At 38.1% G+C, this 18,936-nt stretch overlaps 1 protein-coding gene across 1 annotated transcript in view; it reads left to right on the forward strand.

Annotated features, from left to right (window-relative positions):
- HTR3B (5-hydroxytryptamine receptor 3B) overlaps positions 1-18,936 on the forward strand; it is a 51,700-nt gene that overhangs the window by 12,411 nt on the left and 20,353 nt on the right. The window contains 3 exon segments of the mRNA XM_067039534.1: positions 4,883-4,941; positions 10,402-10,564; positions 18,196-18,217. Of these exon segments, the coding sequence (XP_066895635.1) occupies positions 4,883-4,941; positions 10,402-10,564; positions 18,196-18,217 (244 nt within the window).

The raw sequence follows: 18,936 nt of genomic DNA on the forward strand, positions 1-18,936 counted from the left end.
GCAACCATAGAAAACTAAACAGAGCCTATTATACCCTTTTTACAGTTGTGAAAACTGAGGCTTAGAAACAGTAAGCAAATTGACCAAGGCCATGAGCAGCTAGCAAGTGATGGAGCTGGGAGGCAAAATGAGATGTGTCTGACTCCAAAGCCTGGAACCTTAGCTCCTATGTTCTCATGGAAAACAATGTCACATAACCACGAAAGGCCAGGGTCATGGTGGACCATATTTCTTTGTTTATTTGTTTATTTTTAGGGACCAGAAAATGTGCATTATTACTAAAAAATGAAATCCTGTGCCAGAAAAAAAAGCAAATGTTCAATGTAGCTTTGAACTTGAAGTGGTACCCAAGGGGTTACCTTGATATTTATTTCAGAAGACAATGCCATGGAATAAAAGAAATTTCATATGGGACTCTACTCATTAAATAAAAGAAATTTCATATGGGACTCTACTCATTAAATATTTGAGTTTGGCTAGAGTGTCCATTTCTGCTTTTCTCCTCCAGCCTGACCAGATGTGCTCAGAAAATTTAGTTCTCCCTGAATATGTACATCTGTCAAAATTCCTGTCAATTTTAGCACTACTGCCAAGGGAGTGAACAAAGAGAGTTAGCGATTAACTTCAAAGAACTTTGTTGGAGAGGAATAAAGATATTTAAGGCCTATTTTGTCAACTAATTGCATTTGCATATTTATGGGATTTACTGATATAGCAGTAATTAAAAACTGTTTAGTAGTCTTAAAGGACACATAACTCAGTTGCTGTTTGCATAATAAACACTTCCTTATTATGTTTGCATAATAAACACTCTCCCCCTGCTTCTTCCAAAAAACTGGTCCAAGAGGTGTCATATCTTACTTGGAAATAATGGAAAAACAAAGTGCAAGGGCTCATGGGAATGTGGAGAAGGGACTTCTGAAATAAACACATGTCTAGTTACTCTCTTAATGTTAGGCCTGGCCTGAACTGCTCTCAGAGAATGGCAGATTCAAACTTCAGATTAATAAGTCTTTTTTTTCCCAGGTGATATTTAAGAAGCCTGCTTATCCCCTGACAATTCCATTTTCTTTACTTTAATACCCTGACCTGTTTGAAGGGTCTGAACAGGATTCACCCTGCATTCATCCTTCCTAAAGAGATGTCTAAGGGGGATGAAAGCTTTGACTAATGGATTGCAAGAAACAATGTGAGTAAACAGTATTGAATTTAAGGAGTTGAGAAGAGATGGTTTTCATGGAAAATTAAAGGTTGAGCAAGGGACAGACACCAAATGTAAAGGCACTGAGTATATAAACTAAACCTAGACAGGACAGTAAGGTTGGGAAAGAAAGCTCTGAGCCATGTGGTGGTGCAGAGCAGGGCGATCAAGGGAAGATCAGGAAATATCTGTATATAAACTACTTTGAAGACAAGTCACTCACGTAAACCTTTCTTGTCTTTGCAAAATTCATCAGCCGATAAAGAGCTGGAATGGGCAGGATCGCCAGACTGTTGTTAAATTAGCTAATGAAGGTCGTAATGTACCTGTATTACATGTCATTAGCAGTGGCCTTCCAGTAACAGATGGCTATATGAGAAAATGAGCCAGAAGGGAGGGCAAGCGTGTCCCAGGAGGTCTGACTTAGAGTCATGGCTTACTAAAATGTGTGGCAAGAAGGTAATGTTGATTACCATCTCAATTAAACCTTTGCATAAAGGCAAGCTTCTGTGTTCCCTGCCCGTAAAAAAAAAAAAATGATCTGCTGCCTGCAGCTTGTCTTTCTCCTGTCCTAATTCATCTCATAGGTAGAAGCCAACAATTCAAAGCATTGATGGGAAGTGATGGAGTTCTGATGGCCGGATCAGTCCTTGATGGCCTTAACCTCTTCATGAAGCCCCATTTATTTTTCTACCCTATCTCAAGGGTGTTTCTCAAACGTTCCATAACTTTGTATCCAATATCCTCCACCAGGTTATATTTCTTTTTTCACTTTTTCTTCTGAAAAAGTAAAACTATTTTCAAATGCCCAGCAAAACTGGAAGCACAGGAAGTAGAAAGAACCCTCCACCCCCACCAGCCATGTGAGAGCTTGTTGCCAACATGATGACCCTTCACCTGTGATTACTTAGAGCATTACTCTTACAAACAAGGACATTATTTTACATAATCTCAATACAATCAAAATTAGGAATTCAACATCGCTATATTACTACCATCTAATCCACAGACCCCATTTGAGTTTCACCAGTTCTCTCCAAAATATTCTTATGACAAAAGGATCCACTGCAGAATCACACATTGCACTGAGTTGTCATGCCTCTTTAATCTCCTTTCGTTTGATACGGTTTCTCAGTCTTTCTTTAACTTTCATATCCTTGACACTTTCGAAGATTACGTGCCTGCTGTTTTGTAGAATGTCCCACAATACGGGGTTTCCTCCTGGATAGATTCAAGTTATGAATTTTTGGCAGGATGATAACAGAAGGGCTGCTGCATCTTCTCAAATCTCGTGGTGCACAACTCCCATAACTGGCGATGCTAATTTTCATCATTTAATTAAGGTGTTTGTCTGCCAGACTTCTCCACTGAAAGATTTTTTTTTTTTTTTGCGGTACGCGGGCCTCTCACTGTTGTGGCCTCTCCCGTTGTGGAGCACAGGCTCCGGACGCGCAGGCTCAGCGGCCATGGTTCACGGGCCCAGCCGCTCCGCGGCATGTGGGATCTTCCCGGACCGGGGCACGAACCCGTGTCCATTGCATCGGCAGGCGGATTCCCAACCACTGCGCCACCAGGGAAGCCCGAAAGATTTTTTAAAATTAATTAATTAATTAATTTTTGGCTGCATTGGGTCTTCTCTAGTTGCAGCGAGCAGGGGCTACTCTTTGTTGCGGTGCGCGGGCTTCTTATTGTGGTGGCTTCTCTTGTTGAGAAGCATGGGCTCTAGGAGCGCGGGCTTTAGTAATTGTGGCATGAGGACTCAGTAGTTGTGGCACACGAGCTTGGTTGCTCCGCGGCACGTGGGATCTTCTTGGACCAGGGTCTGAACCTGTGTCCTCTGCCTTGGCAGGTGGATTCTTATCCACTGCGCCACCAGGGAAGTCCTGAAAGATTTTTAAAAACCTTTGTATTTAATAAGTATTTTGTGTTAATGTCCTGTCCCTCATCAAACTTTTGCCAACTAGTTTTTATCACCCATTGATGTTTCTTTTGTGAATTAATTATCACTATAAAGATTCCATTATTTCTTCTACATTTATTAGCTGGCAATTCTAATTTAAGGGAAAAGTTTTCTCTTCTTCCCATTCATCTCTTTATTTAAATCAGGATGGACTCATGGATTGTTACCCTACCTCATGAGTTATAATTCTTTGCCATCATTATTGATTTTGATGCTTGAATCATCTCAGATTTGGCCAGTGGGAGCCCCTTCAAGCTGACTCTGTCCTTATATCCTGTCCCCATGATTCTTTGAGCACTTCTTTACTTTGTGATACAAGGAGGCGTTCTAGGCTCTTTTTCTATTTTCCTGCCCTGGCCCTGACATCACGCATTTCTCCATTTCTTCCTTGTAAGTATGTATGCTATTTAGAGACCAAGGTCTGGGTGTTAGGTGTACTCATTTTTGTTGGGGTGTTCCTGCTCTCAGGTGCTCTAGTGGACAGAGCTAGGAACATATGCATGTATGAACACATGTACACACACACTTCCATTTGTATGTACTTCTATATTTAGCTACATATATCGAAAACCAAGAGTTCACTCTGATACTTCCAAAACCAACTCAATACTACAGGGTTCATCCTAGTTTTCTCCCTTTCCATATTTGTAACTGCTTTCACCAACATCTATATTTTACTGGTAGGTGAAAATTAAAAAGAGAGCTTCATGGATTCTAAACAAAGGGACCAAATAACTAGGAGAACAGGGATCAGGTATATACTTCCGCCCCCTCAGTTTGTTCTGTGAAAACTTATCTCAAACCTGTGCCTCTACATTCCATCTATAGTAAAAAGTGGGAGGATTTTGGAAATGGTGTAAAATTTAATTTTTGTTTCTAGAGCATCTAGGGGTCTACCAATGCAAGATAGAGTTATGTGGAATGATGCATCTTTTTCCTTAGTAATGAAAAGTGAATGGGGCTCAATCAAAAAGTGAAAAAAAGACCCAGTTTTTATTGAGTGATGTTAAACTTTAGTAGTTTTCATCTTCAGTAAGCCTAAACGCATTCTCTCTTATGTAGTTACTTTCTGAATTGTGGGCAGTGAGAATTTAAGAAGCATTTCTATTTATCAAAAATCGATGTTTCTTTTAATGAAAGGTGTTTAGGAGAAACAAAAGGCACTCTTCCCACTGTACTGTTAGCAGTTGCTCTTCATTTGACAATACCAGGTTTCCATTAGCTTAGTGTAATTCAAGAGTCCAATAATCATAGTCAAATGCTGAAGATGTTACTGCATAAGTCTGATTTAGATCAGCTATTTGGATCTCAATTATTAATGAAATTAGTGTCCTAAATGTCAGCAAGAGCACTGCCTTAGGTAAAGGCTGTAAAGGAAATCACATTAGTGTGGAATTTCCCCTCCTTAGGGGCTCCTCTTAGATTACATTATTCACTTAGCTATCTCCTGTCAGGGAAATTGAAATGTTGGCCAAGATCTGATCCTGGGACACAACCAAATGGAGAAGTTAAGAGGTATTGCAATGGCATCAATTCCAAAACATTCGTGTGGTGCTGGTACTGCCTTTGGTCCCATTTAGTGTTTACAAAATAGCACCAGCAAGGACAGCGACAGCATAAACTGGCAAACAGAGAAGAACGGAATGGAAAGGAGGTCTTTTAGGAAAGATTGAGTGACATTCCATCCAATAGGCAAGTTTGTGTTTCTCATTTTCTGGAAGTACCTGGGGAACACTAGCAAGTTCAATGGCCCCTCTGTGGCCCTTGGTCCTGGTGGCTGCCTCAGATGAGTCCTTTAATGATATTACTAGGCTTTGAATATTAACGCCTAGAAGGTAGAGACATGGTTTTCTACGTTGTGCTGTGTAACTCCTCACAAGTGTTTTTATTTACCATTTGTAAAATGTCAGTCCTGTGAAGCTACACGGAGACCAACAATTTGTTACGACTTTGTTCCTACAATTATAGATGTATATACACATAGGGTCACACAGTGGGGCTTTACACATGGCTGAAAATATGCTCTGAAATGTTATAATTGTCTGATAAATTTCTGCTTCCTTAGAAATCAAGCTTTCTTTACAACAATTGACATTGAGAGTTTGGGGTATTCTCTTTCAGATTTACTTTTATGTCTGAATAGTATATTTTTATTATCCAAAGTAGTCTTGGCTTTTAGTAGCCCAGGGAGAGAGTCCCTTGGATCCATCACAGCTACAGAAACCTGGATGTCATTTTGGTATTAGGGGCTTTACATCCAGCTGTACAAAGTCTGTGTAGGTGATGAGTGTTTCTCTAAAGACGAGCTCTATAAACTTTCATGTTTTGAGTGTACAATTCCCCTTAAAAATACTTTAGAAATTTATATATATATATATATATATATATGTTTTCTTTTCCTAAATTTCTGGAACAAAAATTCCATAGTGCCAGTATTAACTCTACTGAATTGAGCCATTTGAATTAGGATACGATTGGTTCTTAGAAAATACACACAAATCAAAAATTTATGTTTATGCTGGTGTTTCCCAACACCCCATTTTCTTGACGGTTCTCCTAGAGCTCGTATCTGAATTTCCATGTTTTAAAATATAACTGAAAGTGGAATGAGTCAATTACGGAGATGAGGAAGGAATTTGGTAGCCAAGCAGCTGGCAATGATTTTTTTATTGGGTAGAGAAGAAAAATAGCCACTTATCATTAAAGTATAAAAATGCTGGGTGTTGAACTTAAAGGATAAAAGAATATCTTAATTATAAAAATGAAAACAGGGAATTTCATTAAATGTAAAATAGGTTTCTTAGCAGAAAATAATTGTGAACATTAAACTAAGTAAGTAAGATAAAATAGAAAAATGAAGGTTTGAAAACAGGAGAAATTCTTCTTAATGATTTCTCTTTCTAATGTTTTGCATTATGCTTGATTTTGCTCTAACTGTGGCAGAGAAAGTGTTTTCATAGTGTCTCGTAATCAGTGCTTGACCATAAATCATACTGAGAACATTTGTTGCAGAAAAATTCATGCTTTGGAATTTTTACTGATTTAATATCAAGATGATTTGTAAACATGAAAGCCCTGAACCAACCACCAATTCACCGCTGCACCCAGGAGACAGTGTGCTAGGGTAGGAGGCCTGGATTAGAACCATCTAGTTCCTGCCACTCTACTCACCAGCCACGTGACCCTGGGCAAGTCAATTAACCTCTTAGAGACTCTGTTTCCCTGTAAGTTAACTGTTTATTTTGTATATTCATGAAGACCGAATAAGATAGCATTATGAAATTGTAAGGTTGCAATGGAAATATAAGATATCACTGACCTGAAAACACACGAATGGGGACTTCCCTGGCGGTCCAGTGGCTAAGACTCCATGCTCCCAATGCAGGAGAGCCGGGTTCGATCCCTGGTCAGGGAACAAATCCCACAGGCAGCAACTAAGGGTTCACATGCTGCAAGTAAAAGATCCCGAGTACCGCAACTAAGCCCCGGCACAGCCAAATAAATAAATATATTTTTTAAAAACCCACAAGCACAGAAAATAACAATCAGCTGTTTCTGTCCAAAAATGTACAACATGCAACTCTTCCTTTTGAAGGGATACTCACTGCTGTTCCTAGTATTCTCAGGGAGCCAGATCAGGGTAGTGCCAGAGTAAGAGCCTGACCTTTGCATCCAGATCAGTCTTGTTTAAATTCCGGCCTCCTCGCTTACAAGCTGTGTGATCTTCAGTGGTACTAACCTCACTAAGCCTAGAGTCCCTCACCTGTAAGTGACCCTTCACGGGGCTGTAGAGTATCTATTCTTTTGGAAGTTAAATGAGATAATTCATGTAAAGGGCTCTTAGCCCGGTGCCTGGCACACAGCAAATTATTTAATCAGTATTAGGTATTCAGTAGTACCATGCACCCAAACCTCTGTTTCCTTGTAACATCTCAGATATATGTATTGCTTCCAACCAGGTTTCTTGACCTTCCTTAATCAACAGAAATTGATAGGAGGCCAGACAAGAAGTTCAGGCAAGGCTCTATTGGCACCCCAACTATAGCAGGGAGGAGCAAAAACAAGTAACAGGTTCCCTTGCTTGCTCCCTGAGGTGGGACGAGCTGGTTCCTTACATGGGGTGTGTCCAGGGGTCTGGCCAGAGGGGAGGCTTAGGTGGTCTGCCCACCCCCTTGGTGGTGCTGTGTGCAGGGGCATGTGCAGTAGCCTGCTTTTGCTCCCTGCTCTTCAGAAGTGGCAGTTGGGTTTTTTTGGTCTTTTTGTATCTTGTTGTCCATAATTTGCCCTAACTGCACATGCATGCAGTTATTTTTAGTCCCTTTTAGTTTCTTTGTATTTTGCTTCTTAAGGAGACGTTTGTCCAGGTGTAAGCACTGCAGCAAAGGGTCCTAGGTCCCAGCCTGTCTCAGTATCACTCTTATAATCCTAAAGGTGGTATACTCACTAAAGCCAAAAGAGCTCTTTTCATCAAAGTGCCCAGAACACTTTAAGATAGGCGCGAATAGGCGTGTGTGTAACTCATTGAAATAAGGTAAACAAAGGAGTAATTCTATTGTATTCTTATCTTTTTAAAATCTCTCTTCCCCCAAAGTGCTTCACAGCTCAGTTCCTAACACATTCTCCTTTCCAGAATTTTACAAGTGAATTATTTGAAGCTGATTATTAGCATTCAAGGAGGCAGAGCTAGTGAGGAATCTTTCCTGGGTCTGTTGATAGTTTCCATCAGTGTCTGTTGAAACATCACTGAACTGTGAGTCATTTAGTGCTTGTGTGAATGTCACATTAGCTTTCAAGGGGCATAATTTACTGTTAATTAATGGTCACTTAAATCCTTAATCTCTCTCCTCTAATTGATCTTTCTCCTCAGGCAAATTTGCACTCATAGTAGAAATGTAATTTATTATTTCTTCCCATTTTAAGCAAAGAACTCTTTCCCTCTGTCGTTTATTTAAGCATACTTCCGTTTGCTTCTGATTTCTCTCCAGTCATTGCCTGCTTCTCTTTTGTTCCTATTTCCAGTTTCCAGAACATTCTCTTTTTACCCAAAGACTTTGACACATTCTAGAAAGTATGTGTTTATCCATAGGGGACCTATGGATTGTTTCCTAGAAAAGGTATCAGAGGGGAATTTGAGTCTCCATGAACAGAGGGTATAGGGAACACACATTCACTTCTCAGAATTATGTCTTAACTCTGTCTCAAGTGGTTTCCTGTATTGAAACAGGCACATTTCAGTGGTTCCCCAACTGAGACTTGAATTGGGAGCCTCAATTCAAGCTTCAATTCAAGGGAGGTAAGAGTGAACTTGCCCAAAGCGAAGTTCTCAAGAAAAGCACCAGACCAGCTTCGCTTTGGGCTCCAGAATTCTCTCCCCGCAGCGTCCGCCAGCAAGGAACAGACTCAGGTAGAGAGATTCACAGTACATTTTTTGACCATCACAGTTCACGAAAACTAAAGATGATGCCTGATGCGAGCCACCCACCTTAGTCCCGCATGCCAGAATAGCTGTTGCCACTTCTGGCCTCTTGTCTTGTCGGGTGAATAGTTAGGGAGTTAAAACCTAATTAGATTCCCAGTTCAGATGGTAATGAAAGTGAATATTCCCCTGCCCACAATGAGTTTGGAATTGCACCTCCAGCACCGTTGTTATTAGCATTTTGGTCACACTGACATTGATAAATATAGAAATTGCTGCCTGCAGCAGCGACACAGCATCATTCATAAAGAGATGGTATAAACAGGATTGTCTCATGGGGAGAGGATATCTCATTTACAGTTTCCTGTTGGATCCCACGTACCTTCAGCAGCTCATCAAAATAACCATCAAAACCGCTGAGAGCCGAGGTGAATTCACGCGCAGGACACTACAGATAGATTTCACTCAGGCGCTGGTGGCGGGAGGTGTGCAATTTGCTTCAGTCCAATGACTTAGCGCAGCTTTGAATCCCCCAGGGGCCGGCAAAGCTGGTGAACAAAATATCTTTTTGCAATTCCGAGAAAGCCCTCACAGACTTGTCACTTCCGATCGCCGGTGCTCATTTCTCTTGCTTGCTTTCCCCTGGCCTCCCCGGCCTCAACACCAATCACGGCTCCTCTACAAATCAAGATTCCTGGGAGTTTTCCCAAAATGAAGATCTCATTTTCTGATAAGTGCATTTTAAGGCAGAGTGAGAGAACAGATATATTTTTGAGGAAAAAAATATGAATTGGAATCTCACTAATCCCATTATTCAGAAATCCACACAACTCTGTGTTTAACTGGTTTGTCCATGTTTCTGCTTGGGCTTTCCATGTGATTTTGAATTATGAATGGAAAATCAAAAGAAAAATCCAAAGAGGAAGTTAAATGTTGGCTAATTGCATAGGAAGCTTTCTCCTATGTACCGGGAGGGGGTGATACCAGAAAAAAGAAAGGATGTTGTCTCCAAGATGCAAGATTGTTGTAGGGGCTTCCCTGGTGGCGCAGTGGTTGAGATTCCGCCTGCCGATGCAGGGGACACGAGTTCGTGCCCCGGTCCGGGAGGATCCCACATGCCGCGGAGCGGCTGGCTCCGTGAGCCATGGCCGCTGAGCCTGCGCGTCCGGAGCCTGTGCTCCGCAACGGGAGAGGCCACAGTGGTGAGAGGCCCGCGTACCACAAAAAAAAAAAAAAAAAAAAGATTGTTGTAAAAATGGAACTGTAGGTCAAAGTTTGCATCCTCAGACATGGGGTTGATCTATTTATCTTTACAATGAGATTTCTCCATTGGGCACTTTTACCATCAGCTTACTTTGCTTTTTCTTTTTTCTTTTTTCTTTTTTTGCTTTTTAATTGAAGTATAGTTCATTTACAATGTTTCAGGTGTACAGCAAAGTGATTCAGTTATAGACACACACACACACACACACACGTATTCTTTTTCAGATTCTTTTCCATTGTAGGAACTTATAGTTCCCTGTACTATGCAGTAGGTCCTTGTTGTTTATTTTATATACAGTAGTGTGTATCTGTTAATCCCAAATTCCTAATTTATCCCTTCCCCCTCTTTCCAGTTTGGTAATCATAAGTTTATTTTCTATGTCATCAGCTTACTTTAAATAAGCGTCTGCCATTAAGTCCGCTAGTGGGCTGTGAACTTAAGCAGTTTGGATGAGCTGAAAACTATATCCTGCTAGGGGTCCTGAGCAGTCTGAAGTGTCCTAAAGATGCTAAGTTCCTTTTATTTTCATAAACGATGAAAACGATGATAGTTTTCTTTTTCAGGAATCCTGGCCATATATACCCCTCATCCCAGGAGTTCTGCTCTGCACCATCTCACCAAGCAGCTAATACAGAAATATCGCAAGGAAGTGAGGCCAGTTCACACCTGGACCCAGGCCACCACAGTATACCTGGATGTGTTTGTCCACGCTGTGTGGATATGGTAAGGACCATCTTACCATCTCCTAGTCCCATCATTCTTTTGTAAAACTACCTGCTGTTTACGCAGGGGTCTAGGAGAAGTTTTATTCTTGAGACTCTCGTTGAGCTGATAGAGAAGTTGTGCTAGACTCAGCAGTGAGCCTGGGGTAAATATTTATTAGGCAAATCATGCTTTCTAGCCCCCAACTTACATTGTGAGGGCAGATAGTCTAGAAATAAGAATTTCACAGAAATAAGATGTTTTAAGAATTGTGGTCGTAGGTCACAGAACATATTTTATGAGCATTGCTGAAACCAAAAATGGTAATAGGTATTATTTTCTATGGTTCACATTTCTTAGTGATAGTAGTAGGTTTATGAGACAACTTCTACAACTTACTGCCTGAAATCTTAAAAGGGGGAAAAGTGTGCCTTGCTATCCTGAGTTTTTAAGGGAATTTATACCTAACGTATTTGCTAAGGGTAGTGGGAAGATTTGTTTATTAAAGCGCATTTTTCCTACTATGTCTGAAAAATGGGTTGTTGTGGGTATTAAATGAGAAAGTGCATGTAAAGCAGTTAGCAGAGGTCTTAGGAAGCCCTCAGTGATGGCCCGTATAATTATCTCTGCTTCTTCTTTCTCCTTTTTCTTAATTACAAAGTCTTCAGTATCAATAGATCCCAAATTTCTTTTAAAAGCAGACCTTACTGATCTTGTTTGTTAAAGTAGTTTAATAATTGTTTTTCAGTTTACTTCTCAAAACTTTTTTCCAATTGCGGTATAATATACAGATATTGAAATGCACAGTATGAGTTTTGATAATTGCATGCACCCACATAATCCATATCCCTATCAATACGACAAACATTTCCATCACCCCAGAAAGATCCCCCATTTCCTTCCCAGTCAATCATCATCCCCTCCACCCACAAGGACAACCACTGTTCTGATTTCTTTCATCATAGATTATTTTTGCCAGTTCTAGAACTTCATAAGCATGAAAATTTACTGTACGTACCCTACTGTGCCTGGATTTTTCACTCAGCATAATGTTTTTGAGCTCCATTCATGTTGTTGTGCATATCAGTAGTTTTTCTTTTTTATTGATAAGTAGTATTTGGTTATGGCTATACCATGATTTGTTTATCCACTCTCCTGTTGATAGGCATATGGGCTGTGTCCAGTTTTAGTGTATTATGAATAAAGCTGCTGCTAACATTTCTTTTTTTCTTTTTTTTTTTTTGCGTGTGTGTGTGTGTTACGCGGGCCTCTCACTGTTGTGGCCTCTCCCATTGAGGAGCACAGGCTCCGGACGCGCAGGCTCAGCGGCCATGGCTCACGGGCCCAGCCGCTCCGCGGCACGTGGGATCTTCCCGGACCGGGGCACGAACCCGCGTCCCCTGCATCGGCAGGCGGACTCTCAACCACTGCGCCACCAGGGAAGCCCCGAACATTTCTTTACAAGTATTTTGGTGTACATATGTTTTTATTTCTCTTCAGTAAAACCTAGAAGTGGAATAACTGCCACTTCTCATAGGATAGATGTACATTTAATGAGAAACTTCAAGACTGATTTACAAAGTGATTGTACATTGTATACTCCCGCCCATCAGCTATGAGAGTTCCCATTTCCCCACATCTTCACCAATATTAGGTGTTATCAGTCTTTTTAATTTTAGCCATTCTGGTAAGTGTGTAGGAATATTTCATTGTGGTTTTTCTTTATACTTCCCATGGCTAATAATTAGGGGCTCTTTTTTTATGTGTTTATTGGCCACTTATATATCTTTCTTTGTGAAGTACCTGTTTAAGTCTTTTCCTATTTTTTATTGTGTTGATTGTATTTTTATTATAGATTTATAGGGATTGCTTATATATTCTGGACACAAGTCCTTTGTCATCTATGTCCTGGAACAAAGGACACAAGTCCTTTGTCATCTATGTATTGCAAATGTTTATTCTTGGTCTGTGGCTTCCCTACTCATTTTCCTAATGGGTCTTATGATGGACAGAAATTTTTAAATTTAATGAAGTCCATTTTTTTACCAGTTCTTTATTTATGGTTCATGCTTTCTGAGTACTGTCTAAGAAATCTTTGCTACTACAAGTTTACCAAAATATTTTCCTATATTTTCTTTCAAAAGATTTATAGTTTTTAGCTCCTTAGATTTAGTTCTGTGATCTTGAGAATTAATTTTTGTAATGGTGTGAGGCATAGTTCAAAGTTTTTTGCTGTTGTTTTGTGTTTTGTTTTGTTTTTGTTTTTGCATTTAGAAAGGATTTGTTCCATCACCATTTTTCGAAAAGTCTTTCCTTTCCCCATTGAATTGCTTTGGTGTCTTGGCTGAAAATTAAGTTAACTTATAAGTGTCAGACTATCTGATATCTTGAAATCAGATAGTGTAAATCCTTGAACTTTGTTCTTCATTTTTAAGATAGTTTGGCTTTTTAGAATCTTTGTACTTCTACATAAATTTTATATTCACACTTCATTAAAAAAAAAAAAACCTGCTGGGAGTTTGCTTGGAATGGTGTAGGACCCACAGAGAAATTTAGGGGAGAACTGACATTTACCAATACTGAATTTTCCAGTCTTTGAATGTGGTATGTCTCTCCATTTATTTGGGTCTTCAGCAGTGTTTTATAATTTTAAATGTAGAAGTTTTATACATATTTCCATTAAACTTATACCAAAGTATTTTTGATGTGGCTATAAATATTACTTAAAGTTTTAAATGTTCTAGTTATTTGTTGTCATTATAAAGAAATAGGATTCATTTTGTATGTTGACTTTGTGTCCTGTGACCTTGCAAAATTCACTTACTAATTCTAGTAGTTTTTCAGATTAATATTTTCTACATATACAATCATTTCATCTGCAAATAGTTTTACTTCTTTCTTCTTTAATCTGTGTGCTCTTTATGCTTCTTGTCTTACTGCATTGCCTAAGACCGCTACTACAGTGTTAATGGAAGTGGTGAAAGCAGACATTTTTATTTGTCTCCATTCTTACAGAAAAATCTTTCACCATTAAGTGTGATGTTAGCTATAGATTTTTCACAGATGATCTTTTTTTTTTTTTTTTTTTTTTTTTTTTTTTTTTTTTTTTTTTTTGCGGTACACGGGCCTCTCACTGTTGTGGCGTCTCCTGTTGCGGAGCACAGGCTCCGGAAGCACAGGCTCAGCGGCCATGGCTCACGGGCCTAGCCACTCCGCGGCATGCGGGATCTTCCCAGACCGGGGCATGAACCCATGTCGCCTGCATCGGCAGGCGGACTCTTAACCACTGCGCCACCAGGGAAGCCCCATAGTTGATCTTTATCAGGTTGAAAAAGTCCCCTCATATTTTCTATGTGCTGAGAGATATTTTAAAAATCATGAACAATACTAAATTACATCAAATTTTTTCTCAATCAATTTGAATGATCATATGATTTTTCTGTTTTATGCAGTTAATATGGTAAATTATTTCTGATTGATTTTCAAATGTTAAACCACCCCTGCATTCCTAGAATAAACTCCACTTGATCTTGATATATTATCCTTTTTATATATTTCTGGATTTGAATTCCTACTTATTGTAGGTTGCATTTATGTTAATGAGGAGTATTGGGCTATAGTTTTATTTCTTGTAATGTATTTGTCTGGTTTTGCTGTCAGGGTTATGCTGGCTTTATAAAACTAGTTGAAAAGTGTTCCCTCCTCAATTTCCTGAAGGAATTGTGTAACATGGATAATTTCCTTCCCTAATGTTTGATAAAATTCACCAGTAAAACTATCTGGGACTGGAGTTTTCTTTGTGGGGAGGTACTTAAATATAAATTCAATTTCATTAACATATATAGGAATATTCAAATTTTCTATTTCTTCTTGTGTCCGTTTTGGTAATTTGTATTTTTCAAGGAATTTGTCTATTTCATCAAAGTTGCAAATTTATTTGTTCATAATATTCTCTTTAATTCTTTTAATGTCCAAAGGATCTCCAGTGATACTGCCTCTTTCATTACTCATATTGGTAATTTGTGTTTTCTCTTATTTTCCCTTGACCAATATTGCCAAATGTTTATCAATTTAATTTATTTCTTTAAAGAACCAAATATTGGTTTTGAATTTTCCTTATTGTTTTCTGTTTCACTGATATCTACTCTTACCTTTATTTCCTTTCTTCTACTTACTGTGTACTTAATTTGTTCTTCTTTATCTTATTTCTTAAAGTGGAAAGTTATATCATTGATTTTAAACCTTTTTTTCTTTTATAATTTTAGCATTTAAAGTTATGTTTTCCCCCAAGCACTAATTTAACTGCATCCTATGAAATTTTGATGCATTTTAAAATTTGAGGTATAAATTATATAGACTGAAACTCATCTTTTTTTAAAGATTTATTTATTATTTATTTTATTTATTTTTGGCTGCATCAGGTCTTAGTTGTGGCACGTGGGATCTTCATGGAGGCATGCGGGATCTTTCGTTGCAGTGTGTGGGCTTCTCTCTAGTTGTGGCATGTGGGTTTTCTCTTCTCTAGTTGGGGCACGTGGGCTCCAGGGCACCTGGGCTCTGTAGTTGTGGTGCGCGGTCTTAGTTACCCTGAGACATGTGGGATTTTAGTTCCCTGACCAGGGACCAAACCTGCATCCCCTGCATTATACAGGGGATTCTTTACCCCTGTACCACCAGGGAAGTCCCTGAAACTCATCTGTTTTAAGCCAGTCCCTTCCCCCTAGCCCCAGTCTCTGGCAGCCACAGATTTTCTTTTTTCTCCCTATAGTTTTGCCTTTCTAGAATGTCATATAAATGGAATCATATTGTATTTTATTCTTTGTTTTTGGCTTCTTTCACTTAGAATAATGCCTTTGAGAGCTATCAGTATTGTGTTGTTGCATATATCAGTAGTAGTATTCTATTGTACAAATGTACTGCAATTTGTTTACTTATTTACCAGTTGTTGGACATGTGATGTGGGTTGTTTTCAAATTGGAGCAATTATGAATAAAGTCACTATAAACATTTGCATACGTTTTCACTTCTGTTGGATAAATACTTAGGTGTGGGATTGCTGAGTTGTATAAGTCTATGTTTAACTTTATAAGAAACTGCCAAACTGTTTTCCAAAGTGGTTGTGTTATTTTGCATTCCACCTGCAATGTCTGAGAGTTTCAGTTCCTCCACATGATCGTCAGCACTTGATATTGTCAATCTCTTTAAATTTTAACCATTCTAGTAGATTTGTCACAATAAAGTAGATTTGTGATATCTCAATGTGGTTTTAAACTTTCATTTCACTAAAAACTAATGATGTTGAACATCTTTCCATGTGCTTACTTGTCAACTGTATATCTTTTAAAATAGAGTATTCCTCAAATCTTTTACTTTTTTAAAAATAGGGTTGTTTATTACCTTGTTATTGAGTTGCAGAAGTTCTTTATATAGTTTTGGTCTATTTTTGGATTCTGTCCTGTCCAACTAATCAATATCTTTCTCCTTACACCAATACACTGTGTGGATTAGTGTACATTACAGAAGTCTTGAAATCAGATAGTGTGAGTCTTCCAACATTATTCTTCTGTTTTAAAATTGTTTTGACTCTTCTAGGCACATTGTATTTCCATATAAACTTAAGAAAATTCATCAGTTTCTATTTTAAAGACTACCAGATTTTTATTGAGATTGCACTAAATCTATAGATCAATTTAAGGAGAATCAACATCTTAACATAAGCTTCCAATCCATGACAACAGTGTATCTCTCCATTTGTTTAGTTCTTTAATTTCTTTGCATAATGTTTAGTGTTTTTCAGTGTTCTGCACATATCTGGTTAAATTTATCCCTAAGTATTTCACATTTTTGATACTATTATAAATGATATTTTTTGATAAGAAAGAGAATTTAAATTTTAATAATATAAATGTATTTTAATTTTGGGTCTCTGTCACTTGCTAGCATACAAAAATATAACTGATTTGTATACATTGGCCTTGATCCTGTGACCTTGCCATCTCATTAATTTTTGAGTCTTTATTGTAGATTCTTTCCATTTTTCTCTGTAGAAGATCATGTTGTCTGCGATTAATGAAAGCTGTATGTCTTTCTTTCCAATCTTTATAGCTTTTCTTTCCTTTTATTGCCTACTGCCCTGACTCAAACATCTAGTGCAATGTTGAATAGAAGGGTGCACTGTTCTATAAGTGTAAATTCAATAAATGTGTTTATAGTATTGTTAAAATCTCCTATAACAATTTTTTTCCAGTTGTTCTATTAATTTCGTAGAGAGGGGTATAACAATCCCCAATTATAATTGTGGCTTGTCTATTTCTCTGCCCCATTATTAGATGCATATGCATTTAAGATCATATGTCTTCTTAACAAATAGAACCTTTTACCATTATAAAATACCCTTCTTTATCTCTGGTAATATTCTTTCTCTTGACGTTTTTTTCTTGCTTACTTTTTGCATGGTATGTATTTTGCCATCCTTTTATTTTCAATTTCTGTGGTATTCAAAGTCATCTCTTAGACAGAGCATGTAGTTTGGTCTTTCATTTTGTTAAACTTTTTATTTTGAAATAACTATAAATTTACAGGAAGTTGGTAATAAATTTATAGGGAGGTTCTGTGCACACTTCACCCAATGCCCCCCAATGTTAACATCTTGCATAAATACAGTACAGTATCAATACTAGAAAATGGACTTTGGTGCTTATTCAGATTTCTCCAGTTTTACATATACTCATTTGCATGTGTGTGCATGTTTCTCTATAATTTTATCATATGTGTAGCTTTGTGTAACCACCACTACCACCACATCAAGCTACACAATCATCACCACAGGGCTTCCTGGTACTGTTCCTTTACAGCCATAATCCTTTCTCCCCTCTAACCCTTAGCCCCTGGCAACCAATAAATCCCTTCTCTATCTTTATAATTGTGTTATCTTAAGAATATTATATAAATGGAATCATGTAGTATCTTACCTTTGAGGTTGGCTTCTTTCATTCAGTGTAATTTCCTTCAGGTTCATCCAAGTTGTTGTGTGTATCAATAGTTCACTCTTTTTTGTTGCTGAGTAGTGTCCCAGGGTATTGCTATTTTAACCTGTCAATCTATGCATTTTAATGGAAGTGTTTTGTCCATTTACCAATAGCATCTTGCTATTTGTTTTCTAGCTGTCTCATCTGTTTTCTGTTTTCTGCTCCTCTTATCCTGCCTTATTTTGGATAAATTAAATATTTTTTAATATTTGACTTTAGTTCCTCTAAAATCAAATTAGCTTTTTTGCAATCCCACTGTGTATTATTTTTAGATGTTATTTTAGGGATTTCCATATGCATCATTAACTTAATACAATGTACTTAGAATTAATGTTATTACACTTCATATAAAATGTACAAAACGTACAACAGTAAAATTCTATTTACCTGTTCCGCTTACATTTACATACATAATATGCCCTACAATACAATGTTATTATTTTAATGTACTTTAAAAAAATAATTCAATAATTTCTCTTTATTTTAATGCAGGTGTGTCTCTATGTTAATATCTTAGTGCTGCACCATGAATCATAGACTCTGAACTTTTTTTTTTTTTTTTTTTTTTTTTTTTGCGGTATGTGGGCCTCTCACCGCCGTGGCCTCTCCCGTCGCGGAGCACAGGCCCTGGACGTGCAGGCTCAGCGGCCATGGCTCACGGACCCAGCCGCTCCACGGCAGCATGTGGGATCTTCCCGGACCGGGGCACGAACCCGCGTCCCCTGCATCGGCAGGCGGACTCTCAACCACTGCGTCACCAGGGAAGCCCTAGACTCTGCTTTTTTGACTGAGACTCAGGTATGGAAATTGATGAAAAATACTTTAAAACTGAAAGTATAAATTTTCTGTTATAACATGGTTTAAATTAATTTTTATCTAATGAAGTTATTTTAGCATAATTTTCCTCCAGCTTAGATAAATCCCTACTCATTATTTCTTCATAAGCAGGTACATTTATTTATTTATTTATTTATTTTTAACATCTTTATTGGAGTATAATTGCTTTACAATGGTGTGTTAGTTTCTGCTGTATAACAAAGTGAATCAGCTATACATATACATACATCTCCATATCTCCTCCCTCTTGCATCTCCCTATCGTACCCCTCTAGATGGACACAAAGTACGGAGCTGATCTCCCTGTGCTATGCAGCCATAAGTAGGTATATTTAAATGAAACACAAAAAATCCTCCTTTTAGCACACAATTTCACTTTTCTCAGCTTTATTTTCCCACTCACACTAGTAAAAGTACTATATCTAAGATCCTAGAAAATATTGTTTAATTAAATTCCAGAAAACACTCACCCTTACTCTCCAAAATCTTACACAAAGGTCCAGTAGAAAACTCCTTTAAATCTCTTTTC

This window comes from Kogia breviceps, chromosome 7 (assembly GCF_026419965.1).
Source record: "Kogia breviceps isolate mKogBre1 chromosome 7, mKogBre1 haplotype 1, whole genome shotgun sequence".
In the NCBI taxonomy this organism is placed as follows: Eukaryota; Metazoa; Chordata; class Mammalia; order Artiodactyla; family Physeteridae; genus Kogia; species Kogia breviceps.